General features: G+C 38.0%; 2 protein-coding genes across 3 annotated transcripts in view; both read right to left on the bottom strand.

The window, feature by feature from the left end:
• CCDC138 (coiled-coil domain containing 138) overlaps positions 1-5738 on the bottom strand; it is a 175167-nt gene extending 169429 nt beyond the window's left edge. The window contains exons 1-3 of the mRNA XM_081086186.1: positions 5614-5738; positions 4305-4362; positions 2867-2987 (exon numbers count right to left, since the gene is read on the bottom strand). Of these exons, the coding sequence (XP_080942312.1) occupies positions 2867-2987; positions 4305-4362; positions 5614-5706 (272 nt within the window). The 5' untranslated portion in view covers positions 5707-5738. The remainder of the gene's footprint in view (positions 1-2866; positions 2988-4304; positions 4363-5613) is intronic.
• A 3234-nt stretch (positions 5739-8972) lies between these two features.
• LOC308515667 (E3 SUMO-protein ligase RanBP2) overlaps positions 8973-13027 on the bottom strand; it is an 88173-nt gene continuing 84118 nt past the window's right edge. For both annotated transcript variants that reach the window (XM_081086185.1, XM_081086184.1), the window contains 4 exons: positions 11918-12063; positions 10983-11256; positions 10550-10884; positions 8973-10157 (listed from right to left, as the gene is read on the bottom strand). In XM_081086185.1, the coding sequence (XP_080942311.1) occupies positions 9852-10157; positions 10550-10884; positions 10983-11256; positions 11918-12063 (1061 nt within the window). In that variant the 3' untranslated portion in view covers positions 8973-9851. The remainder of the gene's footprint in view (positions 10158-10549; positions 10885-10982; positions 11257-11917; positions 12064-13027) is intronic.

Here is a 13027-nt window from a genome sequence, read left to right as displayed (position 1 = left end):
CACTAGCCCCAGGCCCTCACTCAACCAACCGGAATCGGCCAAATCAGTGGTCAGAGTGTGCCCTCACCCCCGACCCCAAGCTCTATAAATTCTTTGTTCCCTTGGGAGTCGGGGCTCTCTCTTGCATCCAGTAATGGAGGCAAGGGGGGGACCAAGTCCCGGGCTTGAATAAAAGACAATATGCTTTTGCATCGGACTCGGCTCCCTAGTGGTCTGTCTTGGGGGATTTTGCAATCTGGGCATAACAGTAATCTGTATTTTAAAATTAGGATATTTTACATTTTAGGGCCCATTTTCTTCAATCTGATGTGTATTTTAGACTTCCTACATACCTCAATTCAGAAAAGCCCTATTTCGAGTACTCAATAGCCACATGCAGCTACTGTGCTGGACAGTAGTGTAATTCTATACTAGGTCATAACTAGGGATTGTGAAAAAACTGTGCAATGTTATAAAATCCTTTATAGTAGAAAAGCATTAAATTATAATTTGAAGTATACCAGAAGCAAAAAATTATAAAATTACCAGTTAAATATAAGAAAATAATTTCCATGAATTCTCAAATATTTTAAAATAATTTTCACTTTCCTTACTCTCTAGTCCAGTGGTTCTCAACCTGTGGGTAACGACCCCTTTGGAGGTCGAAAGACACTTTCACGGGGGTCGCCTAAGACCGTCCTGCATATCAGATATTTACATTACGATTCATAACAGTAGCAACGTTACAGTTATGAAGTAGCAACGAAAATAATTTTATGGTTGGGTCACAACATGAGGAACTGTATTTAAAGGGCCAGAAGGTTGAGAACAACTGCTCTAGTCAATATACCTCATGTCCAAATCCTGAATCCAGGTCAACTAGGCTACTCTGTGAATGATAAAGAGTACTAACAACAATAATGATAATATTTGAATGTTTTTCTATGTGCTGAACATTGGTTTAAGTGCTGTACATAGATTAACTCATTGAAGTAGAGAATAAAACAATTATATTAAAAATTTAAGCTACCAAGTATCAATTACTTTAATAATATATGATATTTTAGGCACAATTGTCTTTTTTCTTCTCCATAATTATCTCAAAATTTCATTCTGTATATGTCTTTGTTGTTTAACATTATTTCAAAACTAGAGGCCCAGTGCACAAAAATTTGTGCACTCGGGAGGGTCCATCAGCCCAGCCTGTGCCCTCTCGCAGTCTGGGACCCCTCGGGGAATGACCACTTGCCAGCGGGGAGCAGGCCTAGCTGCAGTTGGACATCCATAGTGCTGCTGAGGTGGCGGGAGAGGCTTCCACCACAACCACTGTGCTGGTAGCCGTCAGCCTGGCTTATGGCTGAGCAGACTCCCCCCGTGGGAGCACACTCACCACCAGGGGGCATCTCCTGCATTGAGCATCTGCCCCTGGCGGTCAATGTGTGCCATAGTGACCAGTGATTCCCAGTCGCTCTGCTGTTAGGGTCAATTTTCATATTACCCTTTTATTATATAGGATAGAGGCCTGTTGCATGGGTGGGGGCTGGCTGGTTTGCCCTGAAGGGTGTCCCGGATCAGGGTAGGGGTCCTGCTGGGGTGCCTGGCCAGCCTTGGTGAGGGGCTAAGGGCCGTGTTCAGGCTGTCCACAGCCCCTTCGGGGTGGGGGTCCCCGCTGGGGTGCCTGGCCAGCCCGGGTGAGGGGCTGATAGCTGTTTGCTGGCTGTCCACAGCCCCTTCGGGGTGGAAGTCCCCGCTGGGGTGCCTGGCCAGCCCGGGTGAGGGGCTGATGGCTGTTTGCTGGCTGTCCACAGCCCCTTTGGGGTGGGAGTCCCGCTGGGGTGCCTGGCCAGCCCGGGTGAGGGGCTGATGGCTGTTTCCAGGCTGGCCAAGACCCCCGGCGAGGACCCTCACCCCATGAGGGTGTGGCCATTCTGGGTGAGGGGCTGATGGCTGATTGCAGGCTGGCCACAGCCCCCAGCCACCCAAGATTCCAGTGGAGGCTGGCTGGAAGCAGGTACCTGGGATTTATTTAGCTTCTATAATTGAAAATTTGTTGCCTTTTGCAAAGGCCACAGCCGGCGGGAAGCTTGGCTTCCTCCATCGCCAGGGCAACCAAGCCTCCTGCTTGCTCCAGCTCTGTGGCTGCCGGCTGCCATCTTGGTTGCGTTAATTTGCATATAGTCACTCTGAGTGGCTGGTGAGCATGGCTTGGGGCATAGCGGAGATACGGTCAATTAGCATCTTTGTCTTTTATTAGTGTAGATGTTTACCCCTCTATACAAATAGCATTTCCTTCTGCCATATTTTTGGCATTTAATAAGATGAAATTTGGAATTTTATTTCACCTTAGCTTCTACTTCTGTTTTGTGTGTGTGTGTGGTTTTTTAAGTATATTTTTATTGATTTCAGAAAGGGGGACAGAGAGAGTGATAGAAATATCAATGATGAGAGCGAATCAATGATACACTGCCTTCTGGCCCCTTACTGAGGATCCAGCTTGCAACCCGAGCATGTGCCCTTACCAAGAATCGAGCTGTTACCTCCTGGTTCATTGGTCAACACTCAAGCATTGAGCCACACTGGCCAGGCAGCTTCCACTGTTTGTATACTTGTTTCACCCAGGGTAAAATCTCCTATACAAAACTATTAACCTCTAACAGCCCAGTTAGCATCTCCCAGACTTCAATCTCTCTCTCTTTCTTTCTCTCTCAGCCTATCTAAAATCCATTGTTTACCACACTACTAGACATACACTACTGTTCAGCGGGCTTCAGACTGCTTATACTTCCTCTCAGAGAAAAGCAAACACATAAATAATCCATTCTTTGCCTTTTCTCAGTGTTTTGAGATACTGAAGGGATAGCAACAGTAAGGATACAGGGTACTTTACCAGTTCATATTGAAGTGCTTGGATGAACTATAAAGAGGTATAGTGGAATGCTTTCTTTCATCAGAATACCATCTTAATAAGGAATCAACTTTATCTCCCGATGAGTAGACATCCAAGTCATCTATTAAGAAAAAAGAAAACAGCAGAGATTACTTACCTAATTATATTGTTCTAGGCTCCTAAAGATAAGAGCAAAATTAGTTAAAGGATTTCTTATATCTATGTCTCCTTAATGCAAACTTCCAGAAAATAAACATCAACTCTTACATTTATACTATAGCACTTTACTGATTACAAAATGCTTTTTCATCCATTACCTTATTTGATCCTAACCCCTCAAAGCAAGCAGAATAGGTTCTTTTAATTCTATTTTAATGATTAGAAACCTAAGAATCAGAGAAGTTATGCAAATTTTTCCACATAACACAACCAGCAAATAGAAAGAATAAAATTGAAAATCCAGCCCTCTTTCTAAATACTTATGGTATTTCATCAGTCCTCAACCATGAAACTTTTATTTTCAATTTTATATACTTAAACATTATGATTTGTTTAATAAACTGTTAGCCTATATCTAAATTCAGTCAGAAAAAGGAAAATAGAGCTTCTCTGATAAGCTATTTAGAATTACTTATAAATTATATGCACCCTATTTAACACTCATTTTTACCCCCTCAGAAATTTAATGACCTATACTTTTCAGTTATATTTTGGAAGGATGAAAGTTTTAGGGCAATTTTCAAAATTAAAATTCAATTTTTACAAGATATTTTTAAGATACTGGACTCAGTAATAACTGGAATATTTTTTTCATATTGAAAAAACGTTTTAGAAGATTGTTACAAAATTTCAAAATGAAATAAGCTTGGAAAAAAGTGAAATTCCTTAATCCACCATCTAATGAACTTTTAAAGGTATTAACTACTGTTTCTGCTAAAATCATCTCCAAGTTCAATGATTACACTTACTAAAGACACTACCTAAGAAGTATCAAAAAAATAACTCTAATGGTTAATTAGCTATGCATGTTAGTCACATATTACCACATGATGTTCCAACACATCCAATCCCACAGTATAATTAACATTATTAAATAAATTTATTTGCTTAATTCCTCCAGTGCAATAATTACTCTAATAACTTGGGAAAGCTTGTGTGAAAAAATAGCCATTAGTCTTCTTTACCTAATACACTGTTTAATTTTTAATATAAAAATACTGTAATTGAAACACCAAAAAATTCAACTTTATTTTTAAAGACATCTTACACATTCACCCCAAATATCATGATTACTAATAGATTATTACCAGACTGAATAAAGCTTAGTGTCACAAGACACATGGCAATAGTGATTTAAGTCTAAACATTTTTTAAAAGTCTTTTCTCTCAAATTAAATTTGCTAAAACCCCAAATACAGAAAATTCTCTACAGGCTTACCTGGGGAGGTTAGAGATCTTCTCTTAGATTTAGTCTGATCAAAACTTGAAACAGAATACTAAAAAAAGAAAAAATGATGACATTTAATGTATATACTAAGAATCAACTTACAGTCTCAAAATAGTTCCCTATAAATTATGTACAAAGGTTAGGCTTTAATTAGACCAGTGGAAAAATCTGGTAGGCACCACCTTAATCAAGTGATCAAAGTTAACATCAATTATGTGACAAAGCAACATCAAGAGTCTCCTGATGAACATAGCAAGCCACACACCATTCATGTAACATTCCTGACAAAAATATATAACCAGTATCTAATCATATCATCAGACAAACCCACAGAGAGACATTCTAATAAATAATTGTTCTATATTCTTCAAAAATATCAATATTACAAAGCCTTCAGAACCTAATCTAAATTAAAGGCAACAAAAAGAAGAAAAAAATGCAATGCTTGTTTTAACTGTATCTGCACCAGGAGAAAATATTTGTATACAAAGGACATTACTGAGGTTATTGATAAAATTTTAATATGAAATTCATAATATTGTGCCAATGTCAAGTTTCCTGAATTTATTACTCTATTCTGCTTATACAAGACAATGCCCTTATTTCTAGGAAAACACACTGAAGCATTTATACCTGACAGTAAAGAGTCACGATGTCTGCAAATTATGCCCAAATAGTTCAGGGGAAAATGTCTGTATGGAAAGGGAGTCAAAAAGAGGGAGAGCCCTGGCCCATTTGGCTCAGTGGATAGAGCATCAGACTGAAGGGTCCCGGGTTCCATTCCATTCTAGGGCGCATGCCAGGGTTGAGGGCTTGATCCCCAGTGCGGGGCGTGCAGGAGGCGGCCCATGGGTGGTTCTCTCTCATCATTGATGTTTCTAGCTCTCCCTCTCCCTTCCTCTCTGAGAGTATTGTAAAGCAAATGTGGCAAAGTTTAATAATGGTGAATACAAGAGAAGGGTAGAAGAGGATTCTAGCAACTTTTTTTTTTTTTAAGTTTGAAAGTATTTTAAAATAAGCCTTTTAAAGGAGTTAAATTGTTTTTTGAACTCCATTCAAGTCACTATGAATAAAAGTTCAAAAACACTTCCAACAATGACATACCACGATTTGCTGAACATAAACCTTCAAAAGCATATGGTGAAGAAACTTTTCCGTTTTTCCTGTGTATGTGACTCTGTCCACCTGCCCACTGTTTACCCATCTGCGGTCCAGAACTACTCTCCCCTGTAGCTAACTTTCCTTCCACCTGTTTCCCCGAGCGGCCCGGGCAGGGCGAGGAGGAAGCGAGAGGTCCTACCTCGGCCGGGCGGCAGCCACCCAGCCCGTAGCGGCTTTTGAGGCGCTCCACTGCGAAATCCTGCCCCGGTGGCTTGACGACCCTCGGCTGCATAGTGCTAGGCCACCGTTGTCTCCTCAGGAACAGCGTTCAAATCCGCAGCGGGGCGCGCAGGGGCGGAGCTCGCGCCGCGGAAGTGCGTCACGACGCACGAAACGCCCCGCCCCTCATGCGAGGTCTGGGTCCCTGTCACGCTTTGTTAAAAACGTCCTAGCGTTGCCCTTAGTGACTATTTGCTTCATTAGTGTTATTTGGACTGATAAATGGCGTCTACTCTTTTAAGTCTTTTGCTACTTCGTTTTCTTCCGTCATGTCTACCTAGGTTGCACTTCGCAGGCGTGTCCCCTCACTCCAGCTGCAGCCTCAGAGCTCCAGGGCCATGGAGGAAGTCACTGCCTTGTAACCACTGCATCTCTTGTACAGGCGGGAATGCATGCGGCATCTGTCCAGATACTGGGCTCACCAGGATGGTCCACACCTGACGGGTAGGACCGCACCTTGGTCTGGGGCATATCTGACGTATTTGTATGCGTTTGGACATAATCAAGGTGGCCTTGCTAACTGTAATATTAAATGAGGGGGTAAATCCAAGAATAAATCGTACTACAAAGTATAGCTATTCCAATAATTACCTCTTCACTTTCCTACTTGGCCAGTATTTCCTATTCAGAGTAACAGGGTATATTAATAAGCAGTATTAGAATGTAAGCTACATGAGAGCATGCTTTTAAAAAAAAAAAAAATCCCCCAATGCCCAGAACAGTGCCTGTCACTTAGCAGGTGCTCAGTATTTATATCAACCTAAATCAGAGACTACTTGAGTTGAATAAATAACCACTTAATTTCTTATATAAATACACTAGCATAACCCTTTACTTTTCTAAATTGTATTCACTAGCATGTCTGGACTAATAATTCCTAGAGTTTCTGGATTATCTTTAAATTTCCTCAAATGCCAAAAACTTTGTAAGATGAATATTTTAATAGTTACCTGACAATTACTTAAACCAATAATTATTCGGCATACACTATAACTATGGTATAAAAATGAGTTTCTTTATACTCTATCTTTAAACAGAATTTAATGAGCCAATATAAAATCAAACCAGTTTAAGAAATACATAACGTGGGTTTATACCACATTAAGAAATAACAGAAGTCACAGGCAAAGTCCTTTGCCTCAAGCCACTTTTAAGCATTTTTGGAACACTAATAGAAAAGTCAATTTACTGGCCATTTTTATCCAACTTTTGGTCAAAATATTAATTTTTAAAGCTTCTTAATTCAAAATTTGAATGCTTTAAGATACCACTGATTTCTTTAAACAAAAATCTCTACATTGCACTTGCCTTTACTTGAATATTATTCCAAAATCACAACAGGCATCAGCTGTCCCAGCTGAAAAATTCACAACTTTACAGCAATTTATACTACATAAGCTTCCAAAAAAGCCAATTTTTATTGAGCATACATGTAGTCCATGGTTCTTTTTAAGGTTCATGTAGTTCAACTGATACACTGGAATATCAGTTATCTGGTTATATGGCCAAGTAGATTTAGTGATCACTCATAACACAAGCCACACACGACATTCCTCTCCTCCTTTAACTAGTAGTTGAGCAGGTACTTATTACAGGACTAGAGGCCCGGTGCACAAATTTGTGCACATTAAAAGGAAATGAATTGGAAACTTAAACAGTAAGTGGCTATTAGACAATATTAAGTATAATAAAATAAGGGAAATAAAAAAAAGGAAATGAATTAGATGAAATATTTTAATATCGGTATTCACCCTTTCTCTATAATAGTGTCAACCAAATTCACAACCGACAATGACAGATGCAAATACACCATGCGATTGGCACCAGAGAGAGCTTTATATAGATAAGCTTGCTTAATTAGACCTGCTTTCTGATTTAGCTAAACTTTTTCCAGCCCAGTGAAGCACCCCAACTTCTCTTTCAGGTAATTGTCAACAACACTGCAGTAAACATCAACAGGAAGCAGATTATTGTAGATCACGCAGGGAGAATAAAGGGTGAAATATTTAACTGTAGCAGTGTTTGACTATACTCTGCACACTGAAAAAACCTGAAGTCATTTTAAGGTCCACCATTTCTTACTTCTTTTCAGTTGGGTCAAGTTTCTAAACTTTCCAAATCTCCATTTTCTAGCTAATGAAAAGAAACTAGGATTCCACTGGGTCTCCTATCTACCTACTCCAGGACTTCTGTGAGGATCAAATGAGATGAGGCATGAGAAAACACTTCACAGACATTTAGTTAAAGTGTAAAATGTTTGCACCTGGCTATAAAACAAGTCATGTTCCTGGGCTGAAGAAACTCCAAGGAGGCTAGTCGCTAGGGAGAGAAAGCCGGGCATTGCTACATAACATCATTACTAGGTGCCCACAGCCATCATTTCTGGGCTGGGCCAGGCTCTGGGCCACATTTTGCGCAATGGGGTCTTGGCAGCATTGGCTGAGATTTGGTGGGCTGTCACTCCAGGGTGGTGGTAGGGCCTGTGTCCCACTTGGGGGAAGCCAAGTGTTGCTTTGTGGGCACCAGGTCCATAGTGCCGTTTCTTTGTAAATAGCCAATGCGCGTCACGGCAGCTCCTGCATTAAGCATCTGCCCCCTGGTGGTAAGTGTGCATAATAGCGACCAGTCAGATGGTCAGAGTGACACTTAGCATATTAGCCTTTTATATAGAGAGAGACTAGAGACCTGATGCACGAAATTTGTGCACTTGGGAAAGGGGTGGCCCCTCAACCCGCCCGCACCCTATTGCAGTCCAGGAGGCCTCGGGGGATATCTGACTGACAGCTCCTGCATTGAGCATATGCCCCCTCATGGTCAGTGCATGTCATAGCAAACTGCCATTCCGCCATTCAGTCAATTTGCATAATAGCCTTTTATGATATAGGATAGCCTATTTCCAAATCCCTAAACAACAGAAAAAACACCAGTCTTTTACTAAATGTGATGATTTCACTGGGAAGAACACAGGAGGGCAGAAGGCAGCCACAATTAGTGATTAGAATGATTGGAATATACCAAATCTTGTGCTCTAATTAGCTTCTTTGTAGTTCTATATTGAGTAGGCTTATGAGAATATCCCTTTTTAGCAGTCTAACTTTTGAAACTAGCCATTTTCCAAATAAATTTTCAGTGTGTATCAAACTTGAAAAAAGTCACTTCCTTGGGGGCTGTGGAAATTATGTGGCATTTTGAGTTTATAGACCTTTAATTGTCCTCCATAATTTGGTTCTAGAATTAACAAACAATTATATGCACAATAAATTTTCTAAATGTCATGGCTGTTAACAATTGTCATTTTATTTTTGCTACAAAATTCACCAGAAAAAGTTACTGCAACAATCTAGTATAAAGCAAATCTTTAACCAAAAACATGGAATAGATCTTTTTAAAATATTCACACTTTATCACAATAACTGCAAGGAAAAACTCAAGTTCAACTAGAACAAAGCTGCAATTTGAGGTAGTAGAAATAGATGACAGAAAAGTTAAAAAAAAAAAATCTAAGGACATACTCAACTTGTTTCAAATGTAAAAATAAATGTAATACCTTTGAAAGGGCACAGGAAGCTACAAATAATTTTAAGAAAAGGTACTCTACTTAGAAATTCATTAACTATCCAGGAGGTGCAAAGATTATAGAAGAGCACTTTGGTTGTCTCTAACCTCTGGGCTCTGCCCATTCATAAGTCTCTATGCATAAATGAGAACACCAATAGTTAAAATTACCAAATATATTTTCAAATCTAAAATAAAAATTACCCCCATTTTGGTCCCTTTATTCAAACAGTAAATATATCCATGCAGGAAGTCCAGTATCTTAAAAGAAATTAAAATTAAATTGTTTATATAATATTCCTTCAATGAGAAGGTCTATTGCTTTTAACAAGATTAGTATTATTCCACTTTAATACAAATATGTCAGGAGTACATAAACACAAGTACACCTGAAACAAACCAGTGTTTAAATTTTTATTTCACACCATGCAAGGTCAATTGTAACACATTAAAAAGTGACAATAGCTATACGCTGCAATTTTACATTTATACATTAGAAATGTCCATTTTCAAAAGCTGAACATAATTACTATATTGTCATAACAGCTAAGCTTCAAATCAACTGTTTATACAGGTAAAGTTTACTATAAAAAAACAATGACTTTATATCTGTCCACATTCTTTGATACTAATTCTTCGACTAACAGACCCTTTAGGAGAACCAAATGATTCAATCTTTTTCACAGTATCCATGCCATCCTTAACAAACCCAAATACTACATGCTTAAAGTCCAAATGCTCTGCTTTTTTCAATGTTATAAAAAATTGAGAATTATTGGTATCGCGGCCTCGATTAGCCATTGATAGGAAGCCAGGACCAGTATGTTTCACATTAAAATTTTCATCTTCAAATTTATCACCATAAATGGACCGTCCTCCTGTTCCATCATGTTTGGTGATATCTCCACCCTGAAAAAAAATTATTATTAATAGGGATCCTCAGTAAAATATTACAATGCACACAGACTAACTAACCACTACGGATAAGTCCTCATCACCCAGATTGCGAGAAAATGTGGTATGAACACTAAGTAATGCCCATTTTTGAAAGAAGACAAAAATGACAAGAGGTCTTTTTCCCACCCTCAATTTATAGCAGGTTTAAAGTTATGAGAAATTTCAACTATTTTAAGCTGAAAATTTTTTGTGGGGGTAGGATATATTGAGATGGTAAGATCAACTAATGTGTGGAAAAGCTAAAGAAATCTAAGAAAATTATAGGTGAAGAGGAACACTCAAATTTCCCTATTAGTGTAGTACACTTTTCTAGACTTCAATTGTGATACACAGTCAATACTTACTTGGCAAACGAAATCTGGAATTACTCTGTGAAAAATGGAGTTCTTGAAACCAAAGCCCTTCTCTCCAGTGCATAGTGCTCTGAAGTTCTCAGCAGTTTGAGGAACAATGTTTGAAAATAATTCCATGGTTATACGTCCTAGAGGTTCATCATCTGCACAAACATCAAAAAACACCACAGGATTTGTCTCCTTTGATAATTCTGCTGTCAGTGATACCTGTCCTTTCTGGAGTTTTAATAAATTTTGTTGACATTCTTCAAATTTTCTCTTAAAACAATCAGCCATTTCTTTAGTTTTAAATCTCACTGCAAGCTGTTCCACTTTGGCTTCTCCATCTATTAAACAACAAAACAACACAGTTATCTCAATATCAAAATGTTATAATATTGTTATGGATTTTAGGAAAATCCACAAAGTGAAAAGTAGCATTTACCAGCATAATCCGAGGCAGTCCAAACTAAAGCATTGTTCGAAACATTTAAGGGTTTTAATTCCATTGTTTTGGTAATAACATGATTTGCACACACTTTAAAGACTTGGTCTCTTCTCATTAGGATCCGATAATAATTCTTCAGTGTATGCCAAAGAATTTTAATATCTCCAACACCACGCTCCTTCCACTGATTGACATCTCGATCCCATCTATAAAGTTTGGCTCTCTCTTTAAATAAAATTTCCTCATCTTCTTCTCCAGATTTTACTTCTACCTATGATAGATGAAAAATAAGCTGCTGCTCATAACATATTCCATAACAAATTCCTTAAAATACTGTCTTTGTTAATGACATTAACAAAACATGAACTGTGCTATAAAAACAAATGGTAATATCCTAAGGCTAGGAATACGTCTGGCTTGGATTACACAGTGTAGACCTGACTTGTTATTAAATCTTTTTCTCTTATGTAGTGTTCTTCCTCCTTTTGAAAATTAAATACATTCTTTTATAAGACAGAAGTGGTTTCAAAAAGTTCTTCAAGAGAAATATTTACTACTTGAGGTTGAAAACTGAAAATAATTTGTCTAAAACAACATTCTTGTCCAGGAAATGTAGAGTTTATTTTTACAGATAGGACTTTAGCAAGTATGAGATTAGATATATTTGCTCCCAGAATTAATTATGTTATGAAAACAAACATATGAAAAAAATTAGCTCTTCCCAATAATTTTATATGTAATATACCAAACAACATTTATATATAAATTTTAACAAAAATGACAATTTATACTTAAAGGCTTAACTTCTAATTAAGAACTTCCATTTGAAACTGTAAATATTTTGAAAGAAATGCAAACAAAGCCAGCCCTGTAAAATCAAGTTTGAAACCTAAAATATGTTATTAGTAAGATTTTCATCCTTTAATAGTTACCTCTGGTAATGACACTATTGGTTCAAAGTGGATATCTTCATTATAAACTACTTCTTCATCACTACCGTCTTCTTCTTCACCAACTTTATTGGTTGACTGTGTTCCAAACACAGTTGCTCCAGTATTTGCCCACTGGAAATTTTTATCTGATGAATAAATCAAGATATTGAAACAGTAGTATCTATTTGTATTAGTTTTAATCCTCTGGTTAAATTATTTAATCAATGCATCAAATTAACAATGATGTGCCATATACTTGTAGTTAAAAAAATGCCCCCATTTTTAAATTATATTATTTGAAATTATATTATTCTGTCAAGGACAAGCCATGTAGTGAGTTCATAGTACATTTAGTACTATTTATGTTTGCAGATATAAAGATAAGATCATTTGACCATTTCATAAACTTCATGATATTAACAACATAATAACTTTCAGTAATGAAGCAGGTTCTTAAAAAAGTACAAACCTAGCTAGCCCTAACCGGTTTGGCTCAGTGGATAGCGCGTCAACCTGCGGACTGAATGGTCCCAGGCTCGATTCCAGTCAAGGGCATGTACCTTGGTTGCCAGCACATCCCCAGTAGGTGTGCAGGAGGCAACTGATTGATGTTTCTCTCTCATCGATGTTTCTAACTCTCTATTCCTCTCCCTTCCTCTCTGTAAAAAAAAATCAGTAAAATATATATTTTTTTTAAAAAGGTACAAACCTTGGAATTCTCAAAACTCAATTCCAAAGGTAGTTTATTTAATAAAACATTTTATCACATGAGAAAAATAGCTCTGAAGCTAAAATGTCCTCAAAGAGGCCAAATGTGCTACTTCAAAATTAGCCAAAGCAGTCTAAACATATGTTTATAACTTCTCTATTTCACAACGTCCTCCTGAAGTAACTACTGTTGGAGCATAGATTTCTTCAGGCCTTGGGAAAAGCTCACTGACTCCAACTGTCCTCAATGGATACTAGACTGTGAGGGGTGAAAAGGATTACCATTCCCATGCAGAAGAACAAAGACTGTTTCTCTCCCTCATACCTTGCAGGTGAAAACTAAAAGTTTCTTCATCATGATCTCAACTGAATGACCCAGCCTTCTAATACATTCCCCACCAC

Source organism: Myotis nattereri, assembly GCF_964212035.1.
Source record: "Myotis nattereri genome assembly, chromosome: 3".
NCBI classification, from domain to species: Eukaryota; Metazoa; Chordata; class Mammalia; order Chiroptera; family Vespertilionidae; genus Myotis; species Myotis nattereri.
This window is presented reverse-complemented; position numbering and strand designations above follow the sequence as displayed.